Source organism: Schistocerca piceifrons, chromosome 5 (assembly GCF_021461385.2).
Source record: "Schistocerca piceifrons isolate TAMUIC-IGC-003096 chromosome 5, iqSchPice1.1, whole genome shotgun sequence".
Taxonomy (NCBI): domain Eukaryota; kingdom Metazoa; phylum Arthropoda; class Insecta; order Orthoptera; family Acrididae; genus Schistocerca; species Schistocerca piceifrons.
Window position 1 is genome coordinate 135185060 of NC_060142.1, and position 13268 is coordinate 135198327.

General features: G+C 41.3%; 1 protein-coding gene across 1 annotated transcript in view; it reads right to left on the reverse strand.

The window, feature by feature from the left end:
- Positions 1-504: 504 nt before the first annotated feature.
- The window catches only part of LOC124798059 (monocarboxylate transporter 12-like), a 209173-nt gene continuing 196409 nt past the window's right edge, over positions 505-13268 (reverse strand). The window contains exon 8 of the mRNA XM_047261288.1: positions 505-2509. Coding sequence (XP_047117244.1) covers positions 2385-2509 — 125 coding nt within the window. The 3' untranslated portion in view covers positions 505-2384. The remainder of the gene's footprint in view (positions 2510-13268) is intronic.

A 13268-nucleotide genomic window follows, 5' to 3' on the forward strand; every position in this document is an offset into this window, starting at 1 on the left:
GTAGTTCTAAGTTCTAGGGGACTGATGACCACAGATGTTAAGTCCCATAGTGCACAGAGCCATTTGAGCCATTTGAGTAATCCCTCCACTAGCACCTATAAAGTGATCGCAGGCCAAAATATGGGACAAATACTTTTGATGCAATACTGGTACAATATTATTGAATAGGTGTGTTATTTTAAAATTACATGTTTTTTGTCGAATATTTACGACCTGAGACAGTGATTGTGTCAAAATTTTTACAGAAAGTAAAAGTATCAAGTAGTTGCTGCTACTGTTAATTATCCTGTTTATTAATAATAGATCCGTTACAGGCTTCAAACCCGCAGACTCATCTTCAGATGATGTAGGCATATTTATTTTAGGTCTTTTAACTGATGCTGATGAGACATCGGCGGTTTCCAGCCACAGAGAAAGCTACTCAAGGCAGTAATATTCTGCAGTACAGACAGATTTAAGAATTAGGATTTTTATAAAGAAATAAACAGAAAATGACAGACAATATTAAAATAACCGATTTATTTGCTTACTGTTTCTTATGCTGGCTGAGAAAGCTTTGTGTATGCATCCAGAAGGCTGCACATTATGCAGAACTACTGTCCAGAATGCACACTTTTGCATTTTATTAAAATAGGTGAATAATTATATTTCAGCGTAATCCACTGTATTTTTACAGAATTCTTGCAAAGGAACATAATACATTTATGCTATTGTTTGCATCATGAAACATTTGGCTACAGACTGATTTTATCAACTGTTACTTAATCTTATCTCTGTCCAACCAGCAGTGCACTTATGTGTGTTTCATTTACAACTGTAAGTTTGAAAAACGAATATCATTCTTGATATAGATAAATTACAATAATACTGTCTCACAGAATATAAATTATTGGTACCCTGAAGTGATTTATATATAACAAGAATCCACAACAGTCCACTCAGAGACAATAAATTTTCAGTAAATGCAGCGATGATACACAAATGTCCATTAACGTAAAATTTGTTTGGAAACGAATCGATAAAAAGTGAACTTATTAATAGTACATGATTTCTTTTATCCACATACCCTCCACTGAAGCAATATGGTATTCTTTGAAACACAAAATGAATGTGTCCTTTTGAACATGGCAGATACAGTTACAGTATTTAATTAGCTGTAACACTCCTGCTGAAACCCAAACATTTTTGACTTATTGTGTGTGCTCAATAATCGTCAGTGTTGGCCAAAGAAGAGAATGAATTTACATCTTCAAACACAAACATTTGTTTAACAGGAGAAAAGAAATAAAATTACAATTGAAGCCCCTTTGATAACAATTAATATAAATAGTGTTTTGATGTAGAGCTTAGAGATAGGTGCATCCACCGAGTTTTGTCAAAATTGTTCCGGAAACTTGCTGTGATTCGTTGGAACTTCTCACATGTGAACACAACACCACTTATATCAGTTAAAAAAGGCACTTCAGTTAATTTAACTACGATATTGTGTCTCAGGATTCGACAACACGTCATAAGAATCTTTACAGTCACTATTAACACAAACTCGTAGCAGAAACTCTTGTCGTTCCTGTATGTTGCCAACGAGGAAAAGATTCGGCTTCTAAATTCTAAATCTGCAGCCCGTCATATAAATTACAATAGAAAAATTACGCCTTTGAAAGACACTTCAGTTACAAACAGTTCAACGACATAAATGTGGTCTACTGAACATAAGCTGAGTAGGATTATTTGGACAAAAGAGAGACCTCTGTATTGAACATCTAAAATCAATTTGACGTGATCTCATAAACTACCTTCGGAAAACATTTATAATGGATTTACATTGCTGTCTCTCCTCAGAACAAATACATCCATCACTCATGCTGTTACTCCATAATTATCAATTTCAATACAATGAATTGTTTCCCAATATTTTTCTCAAGAATTTCAGCAGCTGTACCTGAAGTATAATCCCACGGAGCCCATATATGTAATACACTCTCAACTAATTTAGCTGGCTTTCCACAACTGCACGTTGCATCCACGTTACAGTCACGTCATAGAACTTGGATGAAAACAGTGGTGTTTCTTGAGAAGTCTGCTCATACTTTCCATTACTCTTCAACATTTGTTATTGGACCATTCGTCCATAGATTCCATGTAATGGCAGTATGTTAAGTACTACACCTTGCTCGGGTTTTACTGGGCGGAGACAAGGCAGTCAATAACGTTTCCACGCTTGACTATAGGCAAGTTCGCGTCACTAAGGAGTCCACATGACGGCGGATCACACAGCCCACAGGCCCATCCAAGTCCTTGTGTGCCACAGCGAGCTTCCGCCGTCATGTCCAGTAGATTGGAGCACCGTCCCAACTAAAGGCTTCGTGGTCGTCAACAGGACGCAATCATCTCTTGCGGCGGAAGCGGAGGACGATCAGTTCGCCAAGCCAGCACAACATGGTCACCAGGATCAGCAGCGACAGGATGTGCATGCACAGCGGGTAGTTCTCCGTCTCGTCTCGGACGTAACCTGTGGACATGAAAAAGGCGTTAAGTATCAATGACTACATGCCACCTAAAAGGGTCAACATCGTAGCCCAGAACGGTCTTAGGTGCAACATCAAAGGACTTTGCGAACCACACCATCCTGTTAGCGCAAAATGTTTCGAGACTGGATTAAAAAATAGAGAGGTCGAGCGGTTATAGGCGCTTCAGTGCGGAACCACCCGGCTGCTACGGTCGCAGGTTCTGTGGTGTCACCACCAGACACCACACTTGCTAGGTGGTAGCCTTTAAATCGGCCGCGGTCCATTAGTATACGTCGTACCCGCGTGCCGCCATTGTCAGTGATTGCAGACCGAGCGCCGCCACACGGCAGGTCTAGAGAGACGTCCTAGCACTCGCCCCAGTTGTACAGCCGACTTTGCTAGCGATGGTTCACTGACAAATTACGCTCTCATTTGCTGAGACGATAGTTAGCATAGCCTTCAGCTACGTCATTTGCTACGACCTAGCAAGGCGCCATTATCATTTGCTATTTATCTTGTGATGCATGTACCGTCAGACCGATGTTTACCAATTATGGATTAAAGTTAAGTATTCCAGAAGCTACGTACTTTTTTTTACTGGACTCAACTCCTTTAACTGTTCCAGACCTCACGCCAGCCTGCGTGAGCTTAAACGCGTGCCTTTCGGCTTCCTCCTAGTGGCTTGGCTGTCTTGCCAAGTCACCACAAGTTCGAATCCTGCCTCGGACATGGATGTGTGTGATGTCCTTAGGTTAGTTAGGTTTAAGTGGTTCTAAGTCTATGGGACTGATGACCTCAGATGATAAGTCCCATAGTGCTTAGAGCCATTTGAACCATTTAAAAATTAGATGAAAGTTAAGACGGTAGTTTTAAAGTTCCAGATGTCTATACAGTCTCTTCTCACTAAATTACACCGCACAGACTGTCCATAACACCATGTGAAACTCTGGAGAAGTCCTTCTTTAAGTCGCAAGTCAGATCGTCTCGATCTCCGGTTATGTCGTCAAAGAGTTGAGCCGTCATGTGAATTCCTGTATTTTGTCGTGTAGATTCGTACTGATGACACCAAGACTCGCATCCATGTCATTCTTTCCACAGACGAACTGTCCCCGTTTTGCGTTTCACTCAAGTCGCGACAGGGTTTCATGCGTCGTTGTTTTTATCCAGTAGTGACGGCGTGCGGAGCAAATATTGCACACACGTTTCTCTTCTTCAGAACATTGAGGAGAACACCTTGAACAATTGACTTAGAGATGTTGCTCCACTGAGGTTCGTGACACAACGATATTGACATACTAAGGCCTCACGTCCCTTATTTAACACTGCCTGCTCAAAAGTTACTTGTCGAATCACACCAGTTGTTTACGGTAGTTGTTAGTTCAAGCTGCCGCTGTAGATAGCTGTGCCTACGTCACTTGTATGTCAGTAATAGAACCAGTCTCTGAACTCTTTCGACGGGCGGTGTAGTCAGTCTTTAGCTAGTGTAAAACTCTCTAAATCAGTCTCTCATTAATTCATCTTTCGATATCACGCCCCCCCATACACAAAATTGGTCTTCTCTAGTGTGTTATAGACAGCCAGTCATTTAATTGCAATATTAATTAGATTATTAGGCCGTTATCACGTGAGCATCATGTCCTCTCGGAGGGGGAGGGGTGTTCTTCCGGTGTGCGTAATAGACAGACCAGATAAAACTGATACACTTACAGCGTTTCTCACTGCTGTATCTGCTGACATCGATTATTACTCTTGTTACCAGCAGGTGGTCGCAGCAGGTCCAGTCCACAGTGAACACAAACCATTTGTTGCTGCGCCTGAGGGTTTCGCAACTAATTTTCTCGATACAGCACTAAAAAATAAATACTGGGGCTCCGAGTAATATTAAACAAACGCCACTCTCCTGGTCTATCAGACCTCGCTACTTCTATTTTCGCCGATATCAGTGTACATTTTGCCGCGCAATCATGGCTAGACAACAAACATTTATAACGGAAATTAACAAAATTGCTCCTGTAGCACGGTGCCGCCAGGAATGTAACAAACATTTTCACGTTCCCCTTGAACTTTGAAAACTACGCCACCGCGTATTAACAATTAGAACAGCAAGTCTCTATCTTAGCAGCGGAGCGGAACATACTCTTTTAAGCATTTTATTGCCTTCTTAATTACAAGCCAAGCTGGCGTTTCTTCCGTTACAGTCATGATTACAGCAGAACAACAGGAGAATATGCCGATGAAAGCGTGACAAGGGGCGACATTTATAGCGCTACATCTACTAAAACAACTGCGAATTCGAATTAATACGATACTTTTTCAACGTGCTTCGCATGTCTGCTTCAGAAGTGGATGTTAACATTGGAGTATAAAAAAGAATAAAGTCACAGAATTGCAATAAAAAAAAGACTTACGCCTTTCCCTAGAAATACCGAAATGTCTTGGCGCATTATACGCCACGAAATACTTCACATACGATGTAGAATACTTTTACGCCACCTTGGAGCATAAGCGTGATTTCCATCATTCTTCGTACTCGTATTTTAGACGCTTTAGTTTTAGACAGATTCTGCTTCAGGATCGTTGAAAACCAGGAAGAAGCCCAATGTCACTCACATGTTTAATGGATTCGATATTCGCTAGAAAACAGAGTAAAGAATAGAGCGTGGGAATTCTGCTCAGTTCGGATTGTGGCATGAAGATCTATACGGACTTTAAGAGATAAGTTAGCATTCCCCAATAAATGGCGCCAGCTACCAGCAACTACAGAACTAATGAGCCTACGATGAAACTTTGCCTCTTAAGCAGAGTGTGTGCTATGCTGTCAACAAACAGTCAATGTAATTTGTATACTAGACGGATCTTGAACCTCAACCTAAACTTTTCTAGGATATACCTCTAGCCAACGAGACCAGAGAACACGCCTGACGGCGGTATTTTAAATTTACTTTTTTGTCAGTATCGCCATTATAACAATCTCCATCAATTAGATAACAATAACAGAATAATAGGAATCAAACACACTGGACAAATTCATTTAGCTTTGAAGTATTATAAGCTGCCAGACTGAATTAGACACTGACAACTAACTGCAGAATCATCAAATGACATGAGGAACAATCAATGGAACACTGAGAAATAAAGTGAGGAAAGACACAAAAATCAAGTTTAAGAAGGTAATGTCCATCCTCACATAGCGAAACTAGGACAGCTACTAAAAAGCAACAAAGCAGAATCCAAGAAATGAAATTTCTAAGAGGAGTTAACGGCTGTGTGAGATAGATAGACTAAGAAACGAAGACATAAGAGCTGAGCTTGACGTATATGCTATAAAAGAGAAGATCAAGTTTAATCGACAAAGCTGGCTAGAACACCTACAACAATGCCAGATTCAAGACTACTAAAACGAGCCTTAAATTTTAAGCCCTTAGGAACGAGATCCTTAGGAAGACCAAGAAAAAGACGGCTGAATACTTAGAAGAAGTAACAGACCTATGACCTAGACCATCATGAAAGAAGGTCAGATGTACGAAATGTCAACTAAACTGTGAAATATATCTTCAGTAATATGATGGTATTTGTTTCTACATTCCTTTATTAAATTGGTGACATACACACGGTATTTCAAAACTACAACCACAACGTTGAATATGTTGTATGGGACGGTAAAAATAGCTCTCTACAAAAAAATCCGTGTCGGGACATTAGGAACTTGGGCGCAGTGACCCATCGAAGTTTGAGAATTGTAGCATCAAAATTTCGTTTAATAGATGCTGGGGTGTTTTTCTGCTTATTAGTTCATCTTATCGAAATAAATGTGTATCAGAGTAAATGGAGAATTTATTGTGTCTCACACGTCATAGATTTGGCTGCAATATGGTATCTACCAAGTACGGGAATGTTGTATGGCCGTGAAAAACTGATAATCAGGGCACTATGCTACGTACAAAAAAAGAAAAAATTAAAAAAAAAGAAAAGATGCACCACGACAGACTTAGTCAAATCGGATGGAAATCGGTATATGTGATATACATGGACTGACAAACAAATGACTGAAATTTCAGAAAAACTGGATACTTATTTAAGAGGAAGAGCTTCACAAACTGAGCTAGTCAATGAAGCGTTGGTCCATCTCCGTCCCTTATGCAAGAAGTTACTCGGCTTGCCATTGATTGAAAAAGTTGGTGGATGCCTTATTTTGAAGATGACAAGGATGTTTGTATTTTTGGGTCTAAAAATATAAAATATGATGACAATACGGAGCTTTTGGATGAAAACTAACTCACAATGACCTAAATGGTAGCAAATCTAACTGCAACAAGTCAAGAGTATGTTATGAAGGAAACCAAGACTATTTCCATTGGTATAAAGGATGGGAAGATAACCTTGATACCAGGACATGATACAAATGGACAATTAAAAATTTTCTAATACTTGGGCTGAGGTGAGGGGCTGACAAAAGTCATGGGATAATGATTTGCACATGTACAGATGGCGGTAATATCACGTACACAAGGTATAGCCGGCCTGTGTGGCCGTGCGGTTCTAGGCGCTTCAGTCTGGAACCGCGTGACCGCTACGGTCGCAGGTTCGAATCCTGCCTCGGGCATGGATGTGTGAGATGTCCTTAGGATAGTTAGGTTTAAGTAGTTCTAAGTTCTAGGGGACTGATGACCATAGATGTTAAGTCCCATAGTGCTCAGAGCCATTTTTGAACCACAAGGTATAAAAGGGCAGTGCAGTGGCGGAGCTGCCATTTGTACTCGGGTGATCCATGTGAAAAGACTTGCGACGTGATTACGGCCAGAAGAAGGGAATTAACAGACTTTGTATCCGGACTGGTAGTTGCAGCTAGACGTATGGGACATTCCATTTGGGAAACAGCTAGTGAATTCAATATTCCGAGATCCACAGTGTCAAGAGTGTGCCGAGAATATCGAATATCAGGCATTACCTCTCACCACGGGCAACACAGCTGCCGACGACCTCCACTGAACGACCGAGAGCAGCGCCACTGACGTCATTGTCATTGTCATTGCTAACAGACAAGCAATACTGCGTGAAATAACCGCAAGAAATCCACGTGGGGTGTACAACGTACGTATCCGTTTGGACAATGCAGCGAAATATGGCGTTAATGGGCTATGGCAGACGACGACCGACCGACTCGACTGCCTTTGCTGCAGCGACTCTCCTGGGCTCGTGACCATATCGGCTGGACCCTTGACGACTTAAAAATCTTCGCCTGGTCAGACGAGCCCCGATCTCAGTTGGTAAGAGCTGATGGTAGAGTTCGAGTGTGGCGCAGACTTCTTCAGGAAGCCACGGACCCAATCAACAAGGCAATGTGTAAAGCGGTGGAGCCTCCATAATGATGAGTGCTGTGTTTACGTGAATGGACTGGGTTCTCTGGTCCAACTGAACCGATCATTGAATGGAAAAGGTTATGTTCGGCTACTAGAGACCATTTATAGCCAGGCATGGACTTCATGTTCCCAAACAAGGATAGAATTTTTATGGATGACAACGCGCCATGTCACTGGGCCACAATTGTTCGTGACTGGTTTGCAGAACGTTCTGGACAATTCGAGCGAATGATCAATCCCATGGAGCATAATTAAGAGGTCAATTCGTGCACAACATCCTGCACTGGCACCACCTTCCAGCTACCAAAAATGGTTCAAATGGCTCTGAGCACTATGGGGCTTCTGAGGTCATCAGTCCCCTAGAAATTAGAACTACTTAAACCTAACTAACCTAAGGACATCACACACATCCATGCCCGAGGCAGGATTCGAACCTGCGACCGTAGCGGTGGCGCGGTTCCAGACTGAAGCGCCTAGAACCGCACGGCCACAGTGGCCGACTTTCCACCTATCGTCTGTTATACAAGGCGGCCCATCTGAAGTTTCGAATGAGATTATCTCGAAAATTATACATCGGGTAAAAATAGTGGCTAAGACAGGTTTGTAAGCTCGAAGGGGGACATCAACTAATACTACACATGAACTCCAGCCCCCACCCCCTTGGGTGGGGCGGTGGTCAGCTTTTAAATATTAAATGGAAACACCCATTTTTAATTGCAGATTCGGATTCTCCATAAAAAAGTAATCAAGTTTTGTCTGAAACACTTTTCAAACCATTTTCAGATGGCGATTAAATCGAGAAAAAAGTAAAATTGGGGATGAACTCTGATTTATTTAGAATTATCAGGGAAATACGCATCAAACTGATAAAAAATGTGCACCAGTTCTTTCGTTACGCCAAATTAAGCTATTTTTTGTACAAAATGTACTGTATCCTACTTTAAGCGTTAGCAGGAACAACGACATGGACGTAGTAGAATGATGTTGCCATGGTGTGCTTCATTAGTGTTGAGTCCCCTTGCCTCTTACATGTTGGGGCGCTTTATTAGAGAGAGTCCCCTTGCCTCTCACAATTTGGGGTGCTTAATTAATGACATTAGCCACGAAGAAATTGTTCAAAATTATCCCCATTTGCTTCATTGCATAAAGTCAATCGTCTGCGCAAGTTGTCCACAGTTTTGAGCAGCACATCCCGTGGTATGGCTGCACACGCTCTTCCAATGCGTTGCTCCATATCGTTTCGGGTTGTGGGCTGACTGTCACAAACCATATTTTTTAGCTAAGTAATGCAATTGTGAAGAGTTCCCTATTCCCTAACGAGATTTTAATACCATTCCGCCTCCCTCCCTCAAAAACATTTTGTAAGAAACATTCTGTAAAAAAAAAAACCTTAATTTGGCGTAATGAAAGAATTGGTGCAGATTTTGTATCGATTTGACGCGTCCTTCGTGGATCATCTAAATAAATCGGAGTTCATCCCCAGTTTTAATTTTTCTTGATTTCAGCGCCATCTGTCAATGGCTTAAAAAATGTTTCAGATAAAACTTGATTAATTTTTTATCGAGAATTCGATTCTGCAATAAAAAAAATGGAGGTTTCCATATAAGATTTAAAATTTGCCCCCCGCCCCACCCAATTTGGGGGGGGGGGGGGGGGACTGGGGGTCACGTGTAGTATCATTTGATGTCCCCCTTCGGGCTTACGAACTTGTCTTAGCCACTATTTTTACCCGATGTATAGTTTTCGAGATAATCTCATCCGAAACTTCAGATGGACCACCCCGTAGAAGCAGCATGGTTCAAATATTTGTGCAGGGGACTTCTACCGACTTGTTGAGTCGATGCCACGTCCAGCTGCTGCTCTATGTTGGACAAAAGGAGGTAGGACACGATGTTAGGTGGTGTCCTATGACTTCTGTCACCTCATTGTAAAGCAGGAAAGACATGGCTCCAAGGATTAAAAACCAGAGCTGTAGTAGTTACGGAACATTCAACAGGAAGAAGATGCTATAAGTGGAAAATTGAGCAGACAATTGAGAGGAAGACTGTTTAAATGCTTCGTGTGGACTGTGGTTTTTTACGGCGCACAAATCTGAAAACGGAAGGAAGATGATAATAGACTGAAAGCCTCTGAGATGTGGGTTTGGAACGGGATGGAAAAGATAAACCGGGCAGAAAGAGTTAAGAATGAAGAAGTGTTAAGGAGAGTTGGTGAAAAAAGACAAACGTTGCACTACATTTTATAGAGAATATACGAGGGTGAGTCAACTGAAAACCTTAAATAATTTTTTAAATATTATTTATTGTGCAGAAGTGGCACAATGCTGAATCACTTTTCAACATAATCTCCCTTACGCTGAATGCAAGTCTTCCAGCGCTTACAAAGTGCATAAATTCCTTTAGAAATAAATTCGTTTGGTAGTCCGCGCAACCACTCACCCACCGCGTGGCATACCTCTTCATCAGAACGGAACTTCTTTCCTCCCATTGCGTCTTTGAGTGGTACAAACACATGGAAATCACTTGGAGCGAGGTCTGGTGAGTATGGTGGATGAGGAAGCCACTCAAAACGCAGGTCTGTGATTGTTGCAACTGTTGTACGGGCAGTGTGTGGCCTTGCATTGTCATATTGCAAAAGGACACCTGCTGACAGCAATCAACGTCGCTTTGATTTGCTTGCAGGCGGCAGATGATTTTTTAGGGTATCTGTGTATGATGCACTGGTGACAGTGGTCCCTCTAGGCACGCAATTCTCCAAAATGACGCCTTTTTCGTCCCAACAGAGACTCAGCATAACCTTCCTTGCTGATGGTTCTGTTTGAAGCTTCTTTGGTTTTGGTGATGAGGAATGGCGCCATTCCTTGCTCGCTCGGCTGGTGGAAGTAAACCCAGGTTTCGTCTCCAGTAACGATTCTTGCAAGGAAGCCATCACCTTCTCGTTAAAATCGCCGAAGAAGTTCTTCACAAGCATCAACACATCGTTCTCACATTTCAGGAGTCAGCTGCCGTGGCACCCATCTTGCAGACACTTTGTGATACTGGAGCACATCATGCACTATGTGGTGTGCTGACCCATGACTAAGCTGTAAAGATGCTGCAATGTCATTGAGTGTCACTCGGCAGTTTCCCTTCACTATGGCTTCAACTGCTGCAATGTTTTGTGGAGTCACAACTCGTTGTGCCTGACCTGGACGAGGAGCACCTTCCACTGAAGTCACATAATTTGCGAACTTCCTACTCCATTCGTAGACTTGCTGCTGTGACAAACATGTATCACCGTACTGAACCTTCATTCGTCGATGAATTTCAATAGGTTTCACACCATCACTACGCAAAAACCGAACAACTGAACGCTGTTCTTCCCTGGTGCAAGTCGCAAGTGGGGCGGCCATCTTTATACTGACAGTGCGACGGTATGTGTGTACCTGCACTATGCTGCCACCTACAGGCCATTCTGCACGCTGTTTGTAGCACGCTTACCAACTTACAGGATAACTGCGCGAAATTTTTATTTTTATTTATTTATTTATTTATTGTTCCGTGGGACCAAATTAGGGAGAAGTCTCCATGGTCATGGAACGAGTCAATACATGAAATTATAACACGATATTAGAAACAGATAAAATGAAATATAAGAAATATATTCAGGCGACACGTCATTAGTTTAAATAAAGAAAATCAAGAATGTAACACTGGAATTGGCTTAATTTTTTAGCTCTTCCAGGAGCTCGTCGACAGAATAGAAGGAGTGAGCCATGAGGAAACTCTTCAGTTTAGACTTAAAAGAGTTTGGGCTACTGCTAAGATTTTTGAGTTCTTGTGGTAGCTTATTGAAAATGGATGCAGCAGAATACTGCACTCCTTTCTGCACAAGAGTCAAGGAAGTGCATTCTACATGCAGATTTGATTTCTGCCTAGTATTAACTGAGTGAAAGCTGCTAACTCTTGGGAATGGGCTGATATTGTTAACAACAAACGACATTAAAGAAAATATATACTGTGAGGGCAATGTCAGAATTCCCAGATTTTTGAATAGGGGTCGACAAGACGTTCTCGAACTTACACCACATATAGCTCGAACAGCCCGTTTTTGAGCCAAAAATACCCTTTTTGAATCAGAAGAATTACCCCAAAAATAATACCATACGACATAAGCGTATGAAAATATGCGAAGTAGACTACTTTTCGTGTTGAAGTGTCACTTATTTCAGATACTGTTCTAATGGTAAATAAAGCGGCATTTAGTTTCTGAACAAGATCCTGAACATGGGCTTTCCACAACAGCTTACTATCTATCCGAACGCCTAGGAACATGAACTGTTCCGTCTCGCTTATAATATGCCCATTCTGTCTGATTAAAATATCGGTTCTTGTTGAATTGTGAGTTAGGAACTGTAAAAACTGAGTCTTACTGTGATTTAGCATCAAATTATTTTCCACAAGCCACGAACTTATTTCATGAACTACATTATTTGTTACTGTTTCAATATTACACACAAGATCCTTCACTATCAAGCTGGTGTCATCAGCAAATAGAAATATATTTGAATCACCTGTGATACTAGAAGGCATATCATTTATATGAATAAGAAACAGCAGTGGCCCCAGCACCGACCCTTGGTGAACGCTCCACTTAACAGTGCCCAATTGGGACTGAACATCACTACCACTCTCAATATTGCGGAGAATTACCCTCTGCTTTCTGTTCTTAAAGTAAGAGGCGAACCAATTGTAAGCTACATCCGTTACTCCTTAATGGTCCAACTTCTGCAGTAATATTTTGTGGTCAACACAGTCAAAAGCCTTCGTTAAATCAAAGAAAACACCTAGCGTTCGCAACCTTTTATTTAATCCGTCCAAAACCTCACAGAGAAAAGAGAATATAGCATTTTCAGTTGTTAAACCATTTCTAAAACCAAACTGAACATTTGACAGCAAATTATGTGAATTTAAATGCTCTAGTAACCTTGTAGATACAACCTTCTCGATAACGTTAGCAAACACCGATGGCATAGAAATGGGTCTAAAATTGTCAACATTATCAATGTCTCCCTTTTTATAAAGTGGCTTCACTACCGAGTACTTTAATCGGTCAGGAAACTGACCACTCCTAAAGGAAAAGTTACAGATATGGTTGAGAACTGGGCTAACATACATATAACAATACTTCAGTATTCTGCTAGATACCCCGTCATATCCATGAGAGTTCTTGGTCTTTAGTGATTTAATTATTAACTCAATGTCCCTCTTGTCAGTATCATGGAGGAGCATTTCAGATAACCGTCTCGGAACACTTTTTTCTAAGAGCGCTATATGATTCCCTGTTGGGACTAGGTTTCTATTTAGTTCACCTGCTATATTCAGAAAGTGATTATTAAATACTGTACATATATGCGACTTAT